At 35.0% G+C, this 21,853-nt stretch overlaps 1 protein-coding gene across 1 annotated transcript in view; it reads right to left on the bottom strand.

Moving 5' to 3' along the window:
* Window positions 1–21,853, bottom strand: part of ANKS1B (ankyrin repeat and sterile alpha motif domain containing 1B) — a 408,189-nt gene that overhangs the window by 282,870 nt on the left and 103,466 nt on the right. The window contains exon 10 of the mRNA XM_062492532.1: window positions 8,503–8,668. Within this exon, the coding sequence (XP_062348516.1) occupies window positions 8,503–8,668 (166 nt within the window). The remainder of the gene's footprint in view (window positions 1–8,502; window positions 8,669–21,853) is intronic.

The raw sequence follows: 21,853 nt of genomic DNA, 5'->3' as shown, positions 1-21,853 counted from the left end.
AAGGGAGAGAGGGAAAGGGAGAGAGGGAAAGGGAGAGAGGGAAAGGGAGAGAGGGAAAGGGAGAGAGGGAAAGGGAGAGAGGGAAAGGGAGAGAGGGAAAGGGAGAGAGGGAAAGGGAGAGAGGGAAAGGGAGAGAGGGAAAGGGAGAGAGGGAAAGGGAGAGAGGGAAAGGGAGAGAGGGAAAGGGAGAGAGGGAAAGGGAGAGAGGGAAAGGGAGAGAGAGAGAAAAAATAAATTCATTTTTATCATAGTGGTTTGGAGTTACTCTGCACCACTTATGCAATGACAAAATTGGAGTATTTCAATTTTCTAGTTATTAATTTCAGAATTTTATGATAATAGAGGTTTGTGAAAATATAAAATTCCTCTGTTTAAAATAGAATAAGTAAGGGAACATCTGTATCAGAGGAACCTATAGGTTTATCTCATGCTGCCCAGGACTGCTTAGAAGGGAAGCCAGTGTTTGAACTAATACTGAACCTTTTTACCATTTATTTTCCCTTATCTCTTCATTTGTTATCTGTTAACACATTTAGAACTAGGCAAATTCTAATGAAAATAGTGCTTATTTTGCACAACACAGGTTTCTTTTCCCCTCTCTTTGTAACTTCTAACAAAAAACCCCAATTCCCAGATTGTACAGAAAATTGAAAAGTAAAGCATGGGTATGTTTTCTTCTTTAAACAATAGGGAGGCAATACGTGCACTGTGGGTATATCTACTGACAGCAGCCTACAGACATATCAAGAAAGAATATGGGATAGTATTTTTCAGTATTATTCAGCTATTCTGTCTACATAAAGGGAATTATGGACCACCAGAGCCCATTTCTTGGGTAATACCAGAAACCTGCCATACTTTGACAACCTAGTAACAAATTTCAATGTGGAATGAACTTTCAGGCTGTTTCACTCACCTACTGGACACAAGCCTAATATAGCTAGAGTTGGCCACATCTGTAACACATTGTCACAAGGTGATTAGAAGGAGGTAATTAACAGGCAGAAAATCAGTTACACACCTCACTGAACCTTCTACAGCCACTTCCAACTACAACAGTGTAGCAGATAATTTAAGAGGTATCTTCTCCTGATTTCAGACAAACTCAGAAGGAAAATATTCTCACAGATAGTACCTTATTTTTCACCTCATAATACAAGAGACATTTTTCCAGTCTCATATCTATATGTAATTGACTAATTCCTAATTCCAATGAAAACCCTTCTTTTGAAAGATAATGTATACAGTGAAAATCTGATCAAACTGAAATCACTGGCACAACATGTGTTAACCTCAATGGTGTTAGGAATACATGTCAGCCTCTGAGGCTCAGATCACTTGAAGACCTACTCATCAAGACCAGCAGCTCTATAACACCTGTCAATAAAATAGTAACCAACACAGGACCACAGATGAACTGTGTTCCTCTAGGAGATACAGTATTTTAAAAAGCCAGTAGAAAGCATCCTAATTAAATAGTATCAGAAATACACAAAATAGGTATGAAAATATTATGATAAGACAACCTCCCAAGCTTCTCATATTTTGGTGATTTGTACTTTGAGAAAATAAAGGGAACTATGAAATGCGAGAAGATACTTTAAAATTAAAATAAATTATAATATCATAATTTTTGTTATAGAAATAGCTACAGCACAAATAATTCAGGCATAAATTTCAGGGAACTTTTCTGTTTTTGAAGGGTGCTTAATAAGTGCTAACTGTACTGAAGAAAAAAACCCAGCAAAATGCAAGATAGAAGAGCTATTGTATGTTTCACTCTTCCATCAGCACTCTCCTGATTTTCATTAAAAGGTCATATGAAATTAAAAATCTTAGCTGTAAACATATATTAATGTACTAGACAAAACAGCTTCTGATAAGTGTGCATTATATCTTGCGGCAGTCAGAATGACAATTAGAAAATGTGTCATCACTGAAATTCAAGAGAAGAGTAGTTTGATTTCTAGCACTGTGTTCTGGCAAAGATGTTTATCTTGAAACTCTGAATGTGAACCTTTCAACACTGTAAAATAACCTGTTAAACCAAGTAAATTGATACATTCTGTACCATAGCCAAATTATCTCCATTTAGCTCCAATATGGGTTAAAGGAAGGAAAAGAGTAGGAGAGAAAAAAAAAATGTATAGGTCTTGACGCTAAATTTTACTATTAAGATATTGACTAAAAATTCAGCTGAAATTTTTTTATTATTTTCAATTTTTACTGTGAAGCAGATTTTACTAAAAAGCACATAAACAGCAAAATAAAACTATTTTCATTTGGACAAAAATATAGCATTTAATTGGAAAAAAAGGTATCTGTTTTCCAGTTCAACAACTTCAGTTGGTATAAACAGTATAACCCGGATTTGCTTTCTGAAGAATTGCTGGACAGCTCCAACTTATCCTAAGACAGAATGTTAAGATATCTCCCTCTTGACTCGAGTTGGCCATGAATACGCTGAATTTGGAAACAAGAAGCTTCTTAATCTCCAGAACAGAAATCAGTAATTTTAATACAGACTTCTATGAAGAATAACAGCCAAAAAACTCAGATATTTCAAAGATCTCTCTTGAAAGGAACTACACAACGGCTAGAATTTAACTTTCCTTCCTTTAAGGGGTGTGTTTCATTGTGTCAGGGCACAGTGAGATTCTCTTGCTCATTCTTTCCGCGCCCTATGATAGTCTTTCTGTGCTAAACGTATTATATTGTGCAAAATATCCTGAAAACTGGGTAACTTTAGTTAACAATGGGAGCATTTCTCCAAGGCAAAAAATTACGTAGAGAAGAAAATGCTTGTTGCCTAAGAATTGTTCGGCTATTAGGTTGTTATGGAAACACAGCCTCTTTTGTAGGTGAACCAACTCCACCAAACAGATGCAGGGCCTCACATGACAATACCTATGCTCTGGGTTCTCTAATGACAAGCTCCGAGTGCCTCTTCACTTCTCACTCAACACACAGGCCAATTACACTCTTTGGAGATAATGTCCCCTGGAGTAATAGACAGAACAATAAAGGACATTTGAGTAGCACTCGTATATCATCACAGAATATTCTGATAATAATTCCTTGGAAGGGATCCACAAGATCATCAAAGTCCAATTCCTGGCCCTGCACAGGACAGCCCCAAGAATTACATCATGTGCCTGAGCACTGCCCAAACACTTCTCAAACGCTGGCGGGCCTGTGCTGGGATGCCTTGTCAGGTCCTGAAGCACTAGTAAGTTTTAATGGCCCTGACAAGCATTCCGAGGTTCTCCATTCACATCCCTGCTGCTTAGAAAATTCAGCACTGATGGCAGGTAGGTAGTAATGACTTTGAATATGCATCACAATATCAAAAGCCTTCATGGACAGTCAGTTGTTTCAGAAACATCTGTGTTAAATTAGGCTAAATTTTAGAGAGTATTTCCAGCTGGTTCTAGACCAACTGTTACATTGCCTCCTTTATTATGCTCTTCCCTCTACATAACTAAGATGATTTTTCTTGATCATTAAATACCATTTCTTGAAATTATTCAATCCTGGGGAGTTAGACTGTAGGTCATGTGTTTAAGTGCACTACATCCGGCTATCTCTGGTGTGAAAAGCATACTTAAATGAAATCCAGCTCTATTAGCAGTCCTTCTGCTTGAAGCAATTCGTGTGAGTGGCTTTCAAAAAGGCTTCTGTGCGACCCCTTCAGATCAATTTGAGTTTCAAAGTGATGAAGTATTGATGAGTAAAGCTATACTCTTGAATTTCCACTCATCCAAACAATTTTTTATATCTGGCAGTGTGATGGTTCCTTCTTGTGGCCACTTTTCACTGCTTTTTTTTTAACTAGAAAATAACTGCACAAAAGTGAAGGTATAAATTCATCAAGTTAGAAAATATGTATTTGGGATTTCAGTCTCACTCTGGAAAACTGAAGTGTGAAAATATTCCGGATTAGTAAATTCAAACAGAAACTGCTGATCTGACAAATAGAACTTTATTTACCAAGCCAAGAACTTGATGATTTTGGAAACTAAGTAAAAGACGTATTTTAATGTTGGTAAAAATGTTATCACAGCTAGGCTCTTTTTTCAATTTAGTTTTTTCTGGAGAATAGTCTCCTAGATATCTGTGTGAGACTGCTGGCACAGAATCACACACCTGAGGAGATCTGACACACTGACTGCAAGATTTCAGGTACGTTTTCACTGTAATGACAGGAGAGGGACATCAGGCTGAGAAAGCAAATTAAAAAAACAAACCCCAATAATGCAAAGAATTGGCCAGCTTGGGGACAGTTTGATATATTTATTATATTAATTCAATGTCAACTACTTTTTAATTAATTTCCCTGTTGTGATTATGAGGCAATAAGAAGAAGGTATGATTAATTACAGATTTATTAACTACCTAGTCCTCCTCATGAGTCCCTGACATTCAAGCACAAATTAAGTAGTTTTTTAGATAACAAAACATCCTGACGGACAACAGCAAGATTGTTTCAAAGTACACAGAAGAAGGAGGAGTATAGCTGCTAGCTCTTCTATGTTTCAGGTCCTTGCCTTGTGCTTGCCTGCTATAGGCTACTGGCAGCATATTTCATATCTAAGGACAATTTTTATCCCTGACAGAATCCACGTGTTTGCTATAACTGGGTAGAGTAGTTGCACAAGAGCTGTCGTTAAAATTATTGACTAGGGAATTGCTGATTAGGCAGTGGCTGAGAGCTCAGCACAAGTGAAGCTTTGCAGTATATACCTTATTTCTCAGATGGATTTTGCAGCTCACACTGAGTTCTGCTTTGCCACAGCTCAGCTGTTTTTAGAGTTGAAGATGGCTCACTAAGTTGTCCCTAACCTGCACCCAGAGCAAAGTAATATAGCAAAACACAATAAGTTTCTGAACTAGAATTCTCTTATGGTGATTCTCATGCAGTTTACATAGGGAAATGTCTTTTCTCTCATTGACATGCTTTATTAAAACCTTCGTTAATCTGCATAGACAGATCAAATTTCCAAAGAAAATCCCACAAGCTTGGGAAAAAGAGTTTGAAAAGCCCTCTCTGATTCCTGATGATACTCAAGGAGACACAAAAATAATTTAATTATTACTGGCCATCACTCACGATTATTGAAAATTTAACACGTAAACTACCACCTGGTCTCACTCATAGGGAGTTTCTGCAGTAGAAATTATAAAAGCAGATTCAAAGAGCTATAGTCTCCCCACGGGGTAGGAATATGCAACATGCACTTTACTACTACTTAAAAAAAAAAAAAAAAACCCAAAACAATTAGCCTTTATTCTGTTATTTAGCTCAGATCTCATTCAATATTTCTCCTAAACAAAATGGATGGCACTATGAGGTACAAGGATGGACTGTGGTACAGAATATCTAAGATACTAAGGGTACAAGTCCGTAAAGGTCTAACATCTGAGCCCCCAAAGCAGCCTAGTGGTGCACCTAAATCAGTGTTCTAGACTCTATGAAAGTGACCAACACCACGTTAACTTCACGAACATCTTTTGAACTTCATTTACACCTTTTCCAAGATCATTTGTTGCTATACTTCACAAAATTTCATTCCATCCCTAAAATCAAAAGGGCAGTACTAATGCATGGTTTATGAACTAATAAAATTTCATTATTATTTTTCAAGATTAAATATATGATGTCAATTTTTTTTTTAAATAGAAGAGCACTGTAAAAATTAAAATTAGTAGCAGAAATGTCTAGTTTACTGGAATAGGACAGTACAATAGCCAACAGGACAATAGCCAACAGAAAAATCAGTCAGACTGGTTAATTAATCAATTTTTTATATTCATTTTATGAAATTGATCTATGAAATTTTAACTACAAATTTGTATTTTACTTAATGTAAAAAATGGTCTCAAAGAGTGCAATAATTCAGAATATTCCTATCATGTCTTAACTATTAGTTTAAAGGTAGAAATGCTGAGAGATGCTTATACACTCTGCCAAACTTGTCCTATTAATCTATCACAAAAACAAAGAACAGTTCAACTTGGACTGAGACACACAAGCAGTCTTTTTTACTCTCAAATCTGTCTAGAAGCAACTGCTTTAACTGTGAGCATAAACCAATAAATGCAACTGTTCCTCTTCCTATATAAACGTTATTTCTTGCAAAGAGACATAAAACACACAACACGGGATTTCAGAAGTAGAGGTAACCAACTTTACGACTACTTTTATTTGCTTTCTATTCAGGTTTTCCCCCTGAAAATTAACAAGCCTTTAGCACTTGTTGCACAGAGTTCTCATCCTCTGTGACTCCTTACCAGTTCAATAAAATTCAGGACAACTACAGAGTAGTCTGTTTTTTCTCCCTAGAGCTCTACATATCACGTAATACAGAAATTTAAAACAGTACTCCCAAAGTCCGCATGTCTTAGTGACACAAAAACTGATAGAAAGTCAGGGGGAAAAAGCATGCAAAATTAGATATTTCTTTTTTTAAAAGATCTATAATAATATGTAACTTATTCAAGCAATAAATCTATATGACCTCAAGTAGCAGGGTGATTTCACATACCATTACACCTAGTGCTAAATACCTTATAACTGAGAGTGACATGATTTATTTCATTTGATCCATTTGTAGTATAAGAGCCAACACAATTCCAGATATGGCTTGCAAGCCAGGCCAGTTAAATAACTTCTACATTTACAGCTTAAAATAAAACCACATTTTCCTATACAGCCAAATGTTCTTCCCAATGAAATGCCAAGGCAAAAATATCATAGTGGTATATGGAAAACTAAGACAGAAGGAATTATAGTACATTTGTATTGTCAACACATTGATCTTGTTAGATCTACTAAATATCATGCATGCCCTCATGAATGTCCTACAGCTTCCTTGGTTATACTCCAGGCCTCTGATACAAACTATTTTAAACTTTATACAAAATATACTTGCAGATTAAGACAGAAAAATCTCCCTTAGAGGATCTGTGTTTCACACTGGCATAATGGACTTACTATGCCTAAGAAAAATGCTTGTGTTCAGCGAGTAGCACAGTTCCAAAGCCTGACATCTTAACTAATAAATCTCCATTAAAAAAAAAAAAAAAAAAAAAAAACCCTAATTACAATGGGAAGGTTTGTTGTTGAGCCCCATTACCAAGAGGGCAGGTAATGAACTCCTCCTACCAATTTATTGGGTATCTGTATGGCAGTCTTTCCACTGCAATACATATGTTTAGGGTAATTATTCATGTAGAAATGTGAAAAACAAGAAATTTTTTTATTTTCTTCCTCTACTGAAAAACAACCCACAATTTGTCCTGCACAGACTAATTGTTTTTATATTATCAGAGCCAAAATCATAAAAGTAAGAAACACAAGTAGTCATACTGATGTTCAAGTCAGACTCTGGTCCATTCTGTGCAACTATGCTATAAAGATGCTATCCTGTTTTGTGCCACCTTTTCGACTGCTGCTCATAATGCAGCTTCCACCAAGTCTTCTTTAGCCCAAATTTAACAGAGAGGTGGGAATTGTGATCCACTTCACCTTACCTTGCAAACTCCAAAGCTGTATCTTGCTATCGGTCCCTCAGATGCTATGCCTGATAGAGCTCTGGTGCTCTTTCAATATTAGTTCAGCTGCAAAATGAAGAAGGTGCTTCCCCTTGCACAGACCAGGTCACTAGCACAATGTTAGTCAACAATCACCTGTCATCCTTGTGTATTACCCAAATCATGATTCCTAATCGAGATCACACAGGTCAGAAAGTCAATTGCCTGTTTCAAATAGGTCTCTGCTGCTGAGAACTGTTATTTGTCAAAGCAGACTCTCAGTCCAATTCATTAGAGCAAAATGACTATATTCTGAAATTCCACTACCAGGTGTTGACCAATGAAGAGCTCAAACAAGAGTAATGCAAGAAATCATATAATTTTGAACAACATAAACTAAATTCTTACAGATAACATCATACTTACAGATAATATCTGACTTCACATAATTCTGTTAGTTTTTAACTATTTTAACCCATTGCTGTACAAACCTATATATAACACAAACAGCAGTCCATCAAACTCTAATTTTTCTTAATTCTCATTCACTATTTGATTTTCAAAAATGGATCAGATAACAATGCAATGTTATCTTCTTTCCTGTAACATGAAAATGCAGAGTATTTTAAATTTTGAAGTAGTTCCGTAAAGTTGTTGCTAAGCAGTACTTAGGAAAAAAAGAAACAGGATGGTTAAAGGATTACTGCAAAAGGCTTGTCTACAAGAAACTCTTCCCAATTTGGCTTTTTGCAACCTTGCATTTATCTAGGAAAGTGCTTAAACATCTGCTTTATTTTCACTTCTACAACATTTTGCTATTAATCTTTATTCTGATGTGAAGTTTTTATGGTAGCTAATGGAAGACTATAATCATACTGTGACAGAATACTGCATACTTAATCTATAGAATATATAGGTTTGTATTTTTAACACACAAATGTCTGTGTAAAGGATCATTTGGTTATTTACCTGGTCTTGAGGAAGGAACTCTTGCGATCTCTAGGGAACAAGGCTTTTTGGTGACTGCAATGTCTATCGAATCACAAAGACTGCTGTCATTTTCTGAAGCAACTGCATCCAGAGGTACAGAGGATATTGCTTCCAATGCATAACCTCTCTTCTTTGAATAAGATTCCTGAAATGCAAAAATTTAAGTAAGTGAGATATTTCTCAGATGACACAGGAAAAGGACTAGGCTCAATAACTCTGCCTAGAAGGGGTTAGAATTCAGTAAATTAAATACTGCAGTCTGCTGAAATCCAAACTGTAACAGACCAGAAGAATTACTTGCATGCTAGAAGATAACATTTCTTATTTCTTTAAATTTTTGTATAATACAGTTCTTGATCAGTTTACAGAAGAACTTTATTCATAAAAATTTGTATTTAAAGAAAACTGGATTACTGCTTTTGCCATACCTGTTTTGCTTGGTTGTAATTCAGGGGATCTCATTTTCTTTTTTAATTGCATCTCACGAGAGCAACAATTAGATTAACCACTACAGTTACATTCTCTTCAGGAATAGTTTTACAAAATATTTATATTACATATAAGAAAACTAAAAATATGCCTTCTACATATGGATGGCAAGATCCCAGGCTGTGAATGAAGATTAATTACTGCTCCACATTTGAGCAAAATAATGACAAAAGGTCCCATAACAGCAATACATACAGCAAATTCTACTGATTAGCAAATGTAGAGGGGAAGGGAAAAAATGAATTAGAAGTTTTGCTGGTACAGGAATCCAATCAAGCATACTGTTTCTAGTTTCAAATGTGAATAAGAAGATAACATCCAGTTTCAGCAGAGTTTCACCAGAGATTCTTTTGTTTTTCATCTCGGCAGAAAGCAATTGCGTGGGCAAAGATGTATTTCCACATCTTTCTTATACTGGCCATATGGATGTTTCTGAAAGTCAAGCATCAGACATAAATCAAATACGATATAATAAAAGGCAAAGGGCAAGAAAGCACCCTGACAGTTAGATATTATCAGAGACCTATTTAGAAAATGAGTGAAGAATGAGATTTGTAAAACAAAATGTGGAATAACAATTTCTTCACCAAGAACTTATATTACCTAAAGTAAGCTATGGCTGTAGGTAACAGTAACTTTTCAGATAAATTATTTCTACTATTAGCAAGGAATTACATGACTCAACTCTTTGCCTTTTTTTTTTCCTGGTCATTGTGCTAATTGGATCCTCATGAGAGTTCATAGTTTGGCAGTAATTCAAGGCTTCTTGAAGGATAGGGTTAAGATGGCACCAAGAGCAGCTTTACTTCAAAATTCTTGATGACTTTAGTAGAGACAGATTTAAATCTCAGGTTAAACTAACAAAGAACTTGCAAATGAACACTAGAAACAGTGATCAGGGGAAAAAATCATACAAATAAAATAAATAGAAAGCTAAGATGCCTTTTTAGTTTAAAAAAAAATTAGTATGTACTAGCAAACCATACAAAATCAGTGGTCAGCATTCAAAAAATGTATCTAAAAGGGGAATGCAATTGCATCTCCACCTGTTTCCCCCTTTCCAGTTTCTACCTGGTCAGATTATGAGCTCCCAGTATTAGTAATCTCAGGTATAAACTATTAATAACTAGTTTCAGGTAGTAGACATAATAAGGATTATAAAATTTTGCAAGTTGACTTCCTGCAGCTCCAAATGTAACTTCATCAACTTAAGCCATCCCATTCCTTAAATGAAGTTAATAGAAAAAATATACAGAAGCATCAAAGCAGCTGAAGTTCAACTGCAGGATAAGAGAAGCAATCCTTCCAACCTTGGGGAAAAAAAAATTAATTTTTACCCTGTCTATTTAAGTATGCTGTAAAAATGTAGAGGCAAAAATTTATTTACCAAAGCGATGACTAAAACAGGAGACTTCAATTTAATCCTTGTCCTCCTCTAGAAACATGCATTCAAGTCAGAATGCCAAAACCCTAATTATAGTAAATCTGCCTAGAGAAGCCCATGAAATACTGCAGCCTTAAAATTGTCACAAAACACCAAAGTGAAACTCTTTTTGGCACCTGAATTCAGATACACTAAAGAAACAAAAACAAAAAAACCTTAAAAATTGATACGCAAAACATAAGAATGATATTAGACATGGGATCATACTTTGTGTCACCCAATATTCTGTCTGAAAAGGCAGCCAACAGTGCTGACGTAGAGAATAGTGAAAAAACAACATGAGATCAGGTCAAGCATGTAGTAACTGCTTCTCCTTCTGCAACACCTTGTGGGTCTCACACTTCATAGTCAAAAGGTGCTGGCTTTCTTTCACACATCCAACTTTCTAGAATTACCTTCTCAAGCTGCCTTTAGAGCAAATGTCCCCTTTCACAGTTTGCATGCCCCCCATTTTGTTTTCAGCTATCTCACCGAGTCTGACATTGCTGTTTTATACTTTAGATGGCAATGAAAGGTTGTTCTAAACTTATCCTCTCCTCGTGATTTCACAGACATATGCACTTCCCATTCAGGGAATGAGAAATACTAACCTACTCACCCAGCTGTTCCAGGTTTTGACCATCCCTGTCACCCTTCATCCTCTAAGTCTTCAATGATGTGACAGGGATCACACATTTTCTCAGATTTCCTCGTTCAAGATGAGGGCTCACCAAGCAGTCACACTGACATAACTATGTTCCTTTTTTTGTACTCTATTCCTTTCCTAATTTTAATGTGCTCTTAATGTTCAATTAGATTTTCTGAATGTTATTCAACAATCTTTAATTAATATTGCATGAACATAAATGTCAGAGAAGAATAAATAAAAATGATGGAGTTACTCAGAAAATGGTTAGAATGTAAACTACTGACAATTAAATTCTTCCTAAATGTCTCTCCAATAAATAAAATATAATAATAGTATGTCCAGCAAAAGTTAAACGAGTTATAGCCAAAAAAGAATTGTTAATACTTAAGAAAGCCTGGAATTCTATCAATGCATTAAGTGAAGATGAGAAACCTTAATTTAAAAGTGCATATGTAAAAAAAAAATTTAAAAAGAAAATGTTTCATTGCTGGAGAAAAACAGGGTAAATTCTTCTGGTTCCTGCAAAAAGTTCTCCATTGTTTGAGCATTTCTAGAAATTTCTAAGACCTAAACTAATTCACCGACTTCAATTTAGATGTTAGCAGACATTGTAGGATTGTCTGTAAGTATCAGGTGTAAAGCAATATGATTCTGGATTTTTTTCTAAGATTGAAGGCTCCTCCCCAACTGCAATAACAAGTAACTACAGTAATTCTACATGTCCAAGTTATTATGAACTGCATAATAAAATCGCTTAAAAACACTTTTCTTTATTCTTTAGTCCTGAAATCAAAATCTGAGTCTAATTTATATTTTAAAAATAGAGATTATTCAATCTCAAATTTCTATTGACGATTTCAAATTGCTGAACATGAGACATAAAACTGACCACCACCATCAGGACAGAATTTGTCCTTATTTGATATTATAACTTCATACAAAGAATGTGTTGGGCTGCAAGTACATTAAAATTAAGTGGGGTTATTTGCTTTTTTTTTGGGGGGTTTTTTTTTTTTTTGGAAAGGATAAAAATACATGCACAATAGAAGTAAAAAAGAAAAATCCAACAATGAGAGTGAATGAGTCACTCTAGTGGGAAATCACTAGAGAACAGCCACCCATACTGATAAATATAAATTAGATTTTTTTTGTCTTGTAGAAAGAAGCAGTAATGTGACACTGAAGTTGCAGAGCACATGCCAAGGACACACTGTGGCCCTTATTCATAAGCCTGCAGTCAGCTGGGTCTCCTCTGAGCATATGTTTGAAGGTATAATACCGATGAAACACTATCTGAAACCTGCACAGGGGTAAGAGACTGTTAATCAGTGAGAATGAAATTGTTCCTAAAATATCTATTTTTGCCATTGCAAAGAGTTACACACAATTGTGAAACAATGTGCCATAACATGACTAAATCTTCAAGAACTACATGATGTTGAGCTAGATCTTTTTTCCACATTTTTGCCAGGTTTCTGGCTTCTCTTGCTTCTGCCTCCCATATAGTCTTGCCTTCCTCTTCAGAATCAAACAGAATGATGTGGGCTGAGATGTAAGCAGTATATGCAAGTTTGTGTTTGTATGAGCTATTAATAGAATGATACAGGCTCAGAAGACACCTAATCTGAACTGACACTCTGACAAGAAGATAGAATTTGTACTTAACAGAAAGTTTTTCATTCTGTCAGTATCCTTTCCCATAAAAATCAGGTCACTTGAAGCTTTATTACTTCCCTGGAACATGGGACAACATACCAGGATCACACATAACTCTCCCCTTAAAGAAGAAATAACCTGGGAAACACAGATAGAACGTAACATATCTGCCACCTTTAGAAATATCTTTTTCATTTTTATAGAAAGCAAAGAAGAGCTATTAAATTCTGGCACACCCCTTGAGACACAGTAGGGTATTGTGCTGTCTCCCCTGGCTTGCTGAAGGCCAGAGGACCAGCACCTAGAATCCAGGTGGCTGTCCTTCCATCATAGTATAATAATTCTGCCTAGCTGTTCCTTAGAAGAGTACTAGGATACTTGACTGATGAAACTTGGGAGAGTTATTGATCTTACATGCTCCATCAGCCCAAAGCTCCTGATTAGCCTGAGTGTGAGCAATGAATATTGATTTATCCCATTCATGTCACAGAATCATGGAATGGTTTGGGTTGGAAGGCACCTTCAAAGGTCACCTAGTCCAACCCCTTGTATGGAGAGGGGTATCTTAAACTAGACCAGGTTGCTCAGAGCCCCTGACCTTGAATGTTTCCAGGAATAGGGCATCTGCCTCCTCCCTGGGCGAACAATGCCAGTGTTTCACAATTCTCACTGTAAAAAAAATAATTTTCCTTACATCTAGTCTGAGTTTATTTGCATCAAACATAGTTCTTGATGCCTGCAAACAGATTGATGTATAACCCTGTTGGATTGGGACACTTCATACTGAAATACAGATAATAACTAACTGGAGGCTGCTGAGAGGAATCAAGAATTCAAGCAAGGAAGAAGTCCTGACCAGTGACTAAAGTTAATTAGAACAGTTTTCTGACATGCAGCAAGGTGGAAAGGGAAATGCTTGAACCTGAACACCATTGCACAAGTTTGCCACAATAATGTACTAAGCAAAAACAACTGAAAGTACTTCCTATGTCACAACAACCCAATGGAGAAATATTCATTTTGACTGCCTTCCTAGTCAAAGATAACAGGAATGTCACTATAATTTATGGCTAGTAAAAACACACTTATCTATTAGTAATAATTTAACAAAAGAAAGTTTCATAGTATCATACAATTAGAATAATTTTCATGAGTCAAACTATCATAAATGTTAATTGTTATGACAGCTAGAAACACTGGAATGTGTAATTTGTCATAAAACATATAATAAGGTCCATGCTATATTACGGAATCTGGAAAACCACCAATAATTCATTTAAGGGTAATGACACTGGAGGATCTACTCTGGTCTGCACAAGGTATTTCTAGCAAGGATTTTAAAAGAGCATGATCTTTTACCCTTTCACTGAACATCTGAAATTGTGGATTTGCTGTTGTAGCAGTAATATAAATACAGAGTTAACTATGTTATATAAAGTAATTATTTCACTTCAGCACCTGAAACAGCCTCTTAAGTTTCAGTAATCCTTCCAAAGAGCTGAGAAAAACATCAATTTTTAAAAGCATGCTAGAGTCGTTTCCTGACTATTTAGTTAGAAATATAAGTATGATGTTTAGTTTTTCAGAAACCATTCAAAATTCAGATTTGCTTTTTCAAACTTTATGTATGAGAAAAAAGAGAATTACTTATATAACATCCCAAATACAGGTTTCTCTTCTTTCTGAATGCTTATTTTCACATATCCATGTTTCAAAGTTCATACAAAAACTCTACAGACATAATTCACTGGAAGCTAAAGGTTCCCACAATGCCTTACAACACAAAACTCACTAATATAGCCTAAACTATAAAGGTGTGAAGACATGGGTAAATTGTGAGCATAATGAATGCAGCGCTAACCTTAGCAGCGGAAACATGTCACTATATTTTATGCAGTGTTTTCATAATTCTAACTGGCAGATATTCAGCATTTCAAATGAAGCTAGATTGTTGTAGTCATGTTACATGCTTTCCCATGAATACAGCACTCAGGCCATTAAAAAGAGCAGATGCTTACTCTAATAAGTAACTCACTGTGACAAAGAATATACTAGAAGTGCACATAATCTGGTTTATCCAAATGTTAATGGTTGTGTGTGGCGATGTAGCATAATATAAGAACTGCTTTAATAAATGATTTTCAGTTTAGCTGAAAAAATAGAATTATAAACTAGAAATCAATTTCCAGTTTAAATATCCTCCCCTTTTTTCCCCTGTTGTTTTCATGAAAGACATTTAAAAAATCTTGTCTTGTTTGAATTTCAAGGTGTGGGAAAACGCCTCTGTAAAATAAAGGCTATTATATTAAAAAAAAAAAACAAAGATAAAATAGGCTGAAACCTAAGCTCCATGGAAACAATACTTCTCTGCAAGATGCTTATGCTCTAAAGTCTACATTTTAAACATACAGACACAGCCCTAATTGAAGCAGCAAACATGAAGACTAATTCCTCACATAGTAAGAGCAGAAACCATGCAAAATGTTGGAGAAACCTTATACTGAAGTCAGTATTTGACAGCAAATGCAGAAAAAAATTAACACACTACTCTATGTCAATCAGACTCACATTTCTCACATTTTACAGCCTAATATCTATCAACTACTGTACCACTAATGAAAAATGTGTGTGTTGCTGTGAAGGGGAGAGAAGAACTGAGTGAACTTAAGTAAATCCTGAAGCAAAACACAACACCTCTGTGAATAATATCCAGAGAGCTATAAAGAAAATCAAGCTGACTTGATTGGAGGGCAGAGAATTTCACTAAAATGAGACATTATGGGAGAAATTGTCTTTGAAAAGAGAGATTTAACACCAAAATGTATGAACCCATTCTCTATTAAATATTCTCTATCCGCCCATGCATCTCATTCTGAAATCAAGTACTCTGAAAAATTTGTACAATAGAAACCAATTAATTGATACCACACACAATAGATTTGATGGAAAAGAAAAATAAATATTTGCTATTTCAAGAAATAAAATCTTCTACGTTTAAAAGTTTTTGACACTGAAGAAACAAAAATTTAAGTATGTTTTGTATAAAAGTTATTACTGCAGTAGCATAAACCAAGACTCTTAAATCTCTCCTACACACGCTCCCACAGTAAAATGGAAATAACAAGAAAATGTTTTCAAACTACAAAAGTTATGGAGAGCTGCATTATCAAAATGAAAAAAAATTAGTTTTGAATCATACTTTTATTTATTACATAACTGCAAAATGAAATTAATTAACAGAAAGAGAGTTAAAAATTGTTTTTAAAGATCCCAGCAGCATACAAAGTTTGTAAAAGTTAATACTTCCTAATTAAATAGTACCAAATAAATTTTGCAGATATTTCAGCAATGTGAAAACTAAGAGTCAGAGAGAAAGTAAATTCATGCTGTAAGCTAGAAGTGGTGCTTAAAAACAGTAAAACAAGTTATTCCATGACAACAGGGGAAATACAGACATTAGCAGTAAACATAAGTTAAGAGGATATTGCCTCTATCTCCTATACTCTTAAATAACCCAGTAATTTTCTATTTCATATTATAGTTCAGAACAGTAGTTCTGAATGGGAACCTATGAACTCTTCTATTTCCTGGCCAAAAGCGTGCCAAAGCCCACTAAACATTCATAACATGGATTTTTAGTTTTTGGGATGCAAAAAGCTCCATTGCTCAGTGCTATCTCCTCATACTGCCTATACTCTTGGAAATTTTATGAGGGCTGATGTGGCCATGTTGAACTTCAGTAGCTAAGATGGAAATATAAGAACAATACATGAACATAATTACTTAATTCACTACTCATCACTGAAGGAAAACCATTCTGCTAATAAACATGCTACTTCTGTATGGCTCTTTGAACAAGAAATCCCACGTTTTTATGTCAAAGACCTACTGCTGTGATGGTGTCTGTGGAACGATAATCTACTTAGTCATTGCAAATTTTCAGCCCTAGCTATTGTGAAATGGAAACGAATGTGAAGATTACATAAACTGAAATGAATAAAGATTGTAAGGGAACTTTAAATTACATTTCTAATAAAATTTGAACTTAAAAATTTTCTATAGGTTCACTGCAAGATTCCAGTTTTGGAACAGCTACCACAGAGTCATCTGTCTATTTAACAAGAATTAAAGGGGTGTTGCTTCAGGTTTGCAGTCACACAAACTGTAAGAAATACTCTTACTGCAGGTATTCTCTGTTAATGTTAATTCCTTCATATACAAACAAACTACTATATTAGAGTTTCCCAAAACCAAAACAAAAGATGGTAAAAAGTTCCCACAAAAAAAAAAATAAAAAGTTTTCCTTAAGGATTCTATTGCTCTAGGTCCTGATTCAATTATTTTCTTATATTCCATCAAACAGTAACTCGTCTTCAAAATAGCAATGTAAATGCTAAAAGTTAAACAACACTCAAGATCTTTTCTATTTTCACAATGAGGAAAGAGTGTTGGTACATAAAAATAAATTTGCTACTCAGAATGCCTGGATGTTGCATTAAACCACCTAAAGCCAGACAACAGCAAACTCTTGGCAGTGGGTTTCTCTCTGGGTCGAAAATTGAGATTCTAGCCACTAAAAGTCCTGTGGAGTGTGTGCAGTTCTTCTTTGATCTTACAGTCCTGATGAGAAATAACTGTCTGGGGAGGAAAGATAGTAAGATTGCTATCCTTAAGAAGCAGCTCAAAAATTGCTCATGAACCTTACAACAGAACATTATTGCATTCAAACAAGATTTAATAAAAAAAGATATACTCAGTCTGTCCACTTTGGAATTAGGTAGAAAGGAGTGAAGGAAACCCTTCTGCTTTGTCAGCTGTGTACCCTAAGTGCGCTGGTGTTTAATTTGCACACGAGTTCAGCTCAAAAACTAAGCATGTGGTCAAAAACATCCCTCTGCTTCATATCTCCCACTGGCTGGCTCGCAGTGGTTCCTATTCAACAGAAAAGAGCATTCAGTCGAACATCTTCAGGGATGTGGACACCTTCTTAATGATACAAGGAGCAAGAACATCCAGATGGGTTTCTGTAGGAACTTTCTGCTGTCAATGCTTCTTTTCCACAATGCTAAAACACTCACTCTATAAAACCAGTCTGAATAAGGGAGAATTTAATCACCTGCCTATATACAAACATATTACAACAGTTTACTAAAAAAAGCTTTATGTATATATATAACTGCTATCTGTATGTAGTATCTTCTAATCATAAAAGCTAACTAGGGACAAACCTAGTGGTTTAGACTCTTGGGCTAAAACATTGTATGAGAGTTCTAGACTCAATTTTGCTAAATTCAAAATTAGATAGATACAAATAGGACTGAACATTGCCTAAAGATTTTCTCTCTTCTTCTTCACAGTATAAAATATTGTGAAACAAAAAACTAGGATGCTATAAAATTATAGGGCCTCCAAAAAATAGTATGGTTGGCTTGATACTGTCTATTAATTTACCTCAACGTCTTCACACTTACACTTTTTATCCTGAAAAACTGCAAAAAGCCTGGTGGACTCTTCTGGTTATTCAGAGACATATTTATAGTTATTTTATTGAAAAAAAAAAGAACAAACAAACTTATCTCCCCCTTTCACCAATGGAACACAGCTATTCTCTATACTATTAGGAGCATTAATGTGACTTTTTATTATAGTAGATTTTATAAAACAAAACTGCCTATTTCTTCTGGAAAGTGAATAGAGCACCGGCATTCTACAGCAATATATATGATTAACAACATTCTAGATAAAAAAAACATGAAACATGAGATTCCCATTTTCTAACTGAATTGCCTTTCTCAGAGACCTTAAATTAAAAAGAGGTATTCCACTATAATTGGTAAATCACATTTTCTATCAAAAGTAAATCCAAATACCTTTTCATAAAAACATGAAACAATGTAGTCTTATATATTTCCCTTTGATATCTCATATACAGACTCCCCTAATTTCAGTTTCAAGTTATTTTACATCCAGTTCACGAGTTCTTCCTAATTACAGGTTGCTAGTACTGAAAAAAAAAAAAAATAACCATCAGTTTGGGATTTTAAGAAACTGTAAGTCTTAGACTAGTTTGGAATTTTGGTGAAAATACAAGGTATCTCTATAAAGTTCCATTTCTATGGAAACCCAAGTGGGATTGAACATGTTAATGCATATACTTAAGAAATTTGTTGATTCAGGATCTAATTTTCAGACTCAGTATAATGGATATCAGCATTAAAGGTTTTCAGTAAAACGCAACCACCAGACATGACTTTAAACCCAAAGCATGCAATTCCTTTTGCACAGCAAGAGAGGATTCACAGTTAGATACACTACAGAGTTGTTATTTTTAAAATAACAACAGCTGTCAGTCAGGTCTTATGAAAGAAATCAGGTCTATAAATTTTACAGACTTCTCATGGACTCACTCTAAGAAGCCATGATTTTCTGTACAATAAAAACTGAAGAAAAAAAAAGAAATATCCCTCATGCTCCCAGTACTAGCTTGGTTCTCAGATATATTTTTAACATGATTTAAAAAGAAAAACATATATATAGAAAAATAGTTTTTTTCCACTCAAAAAGCTCCCAAAACTTCAAGTGCCTTTAAACAGCCTTTCACAGAAATACAACCTGACACAAAGCTTGACTGCATGGCTAATCAGTGTAGCAAATCTGTGTAGTAATCATCATGTCCAGATATCCCCCCATTCAACTGGCATCTTGACTCCAGGTATCTCAACACCAGCACTTTTGTTCATAAACTCTTCCTCCCTTTATTATGGTAGGAATAACAAATACAATGTATCTATGATGGCTTTTTTCCCCAGGAATGTTAATAATGAACAGTAACCCAATTTGGTCAGAATAACCAGGAAGTTCAACATAAATTTTCCAGGTTTAATATACTGCTTTAATGTTTCTTTTATGAAGCAGCTGAAGTTCAAACATGAAGTTTTTAACACTAAGTGGAACTTCTTTCATGTACAAAAATAATTGCCATGTGCTATTGCTATCTTGTCATTGGGCAATTCAATTTCTTTTTTTTTTCCATTTTCCCATAATTTGAGAGGCAGCACTCAAAGCAAAAACACTCCATTAAAGTGTGTCTTCTGGTTACCACTAAATTGCAAGCCACAAACAACAAAATGCAATATAGTTATACTATGTAAGATCTTCCCAGATTACCCTTGTGACATGTGTCAGTCAGGCATGCGACATTGTTCAAATCAAGAAAAATTTCTGTATGAATTTGAATAGGAATTAAATTTCATCTTGTAAACTGCTACTGTCATCAATATTGCAGATTATTTCTGACATACATCAACAGTTCCAGTACAGTTCGACACTTCTTTCTCTCTCATCCCATTTAATTTTGCTCTCTCATGATCACACCAAGAGAGAGCACATCCCAGCAGCGACCAGATTTGCATAGTGCTGGACAGTGATAGCCGAATTTCCAAAAACAATGATTTACAAACTGCAGAGGCAGTCCTGATTTTTTAAGAAATAAACTCATCTGAGGTCCCATAGCCTTACAGGGGATTATAGAACATGGGTGCTAGCAATGAGATGAAAGAGATCTCTGGAATTCATCTGGTCCAAACTTGTAGTTGAAGCAGAGCTTAACCATTTGGAGCTTGATCAGCCAATTCTGAAAATACCCAAGGATAAACAGATTATAACTTCTCTGGTCATATTACACACCTGTGTAGTGGAGGCTAGATTACATAACTAGCCGAGTAAAATGCATTTGCAACAAGACACCTGCAAATTTACATGGACAACTCCAAATTTACACCAGAAATTAGAAGCTACATATGTAATACATACCACATGCAAGAATAAAACATCAGCTTCAATCCTTAAAATAGAATCAGAAAACGTAGCATAAAATAAGCCACAACTTCTTCAATAGACTTATTTTCTATCATTGTTGAGCAGTGTATAATCATCACCTGTTGGTTCTTTCTAGGCAGAATACATACTGCACTTTTCAGTAGCTGCTTCAGTGTGTGGGTGGTGTGTTTCTGAAATTACTAATAAGACTTAAGCTTAGTGCAAAAGAGACAACACTGCAAATCAGGAGTTTAACAGAAATATTTTTTTATGGGTAGTAGAGCTTTCCATGTTACTCTCATTTAAGTATAAACTCATAATTTAATCCACTAAATTAGGAAGAAAACATTTTTCACTGAAGGTTAGAAACTATAGAAAATATTAGAGATAATATAACAATCTTACTCTGGCTATCTCTACTCAGGTATACTTTAGGCCAAAGCTTTCTCTACTTTGTCTGTATCGTCACTAAACAAGAAGACATAGACATTAGATATTTCCCCTGTAACATAGAAATTAGATAATGCCAGAAGACTTTCTGTTTCTAATTTTGGAGAATTTCAGCACCAAGTAAGATCAGCCAGTCTGGCTGCCAGAAGCCAGATTGCTTCTTTACCAGTTTAGTTTGAAATGTGCTTCCACTGAATGCACTGAAAGGTAAAGTCATTAATGGATTGAAAAACCCAGCTGAAACACTTTAGCCATTATTGTTTAATTAAAAACATGTTCTTTGTTTTTCTCTGTTTCTACTGAAAAACAAAGGATGAATACTTCCTCTTTTATACTACCTCCCCCACACCTTAGCAGTTCAAAAATTACTCAAACACTCGCATTGAGCTTAAAGTCTAAGAAAATTTTTGAGGAAACTGAAAATAGAGGGAGTTCAAACTGAAAAAAATGTTAAAATGAAAACAAATAACGCCAAATAAAATTCTTCAGAAAGAGACATGCTGCCTCTTTCCAGAGAGTGTCAGTACAGAGGGTTTTTTAGGAGCAGATTTGATCTCTGTGTGAAAATCGAGCTAGCTCCTTACTTAATTACCTCATGTATCCTGAATTGACTTTGAAAATGTAAAAAATAATTGCAACATAATAATTTTCAGTGTCAGGCTTTCTACAGAACAACCTTAACTAGCTTCTACAATACAAGCAGCATACAAAATTTCTTCCCATTAAAAATTACATTTTAAAATTTACAAAAAGAAGTAGACAGACAAAATGATCTTCTGGAAGGCAGATTTGAAATAAATAACCCTATTAACAGATGCATCCAACTCCAAACTTTAAGTATTGCC

The sequence above is a fragment of the Cinclus cinclus genome, chromosome 4 (assembly GCF_963662255.1).
Source record: "Cinclus cinclus chromosome 4, bCinCin1.1, whole genome shotgun sequence".
NCBI lineage: Eukaryota > Metazoa > Chordata > Aves > Passeriformes > Cinclidae > Cinclus > Cinclus cinclus.
Note: the sequence above shows the minus strand (reverse complement) of the source record. Positions and strands in the feature narration are given on the sequence as shown.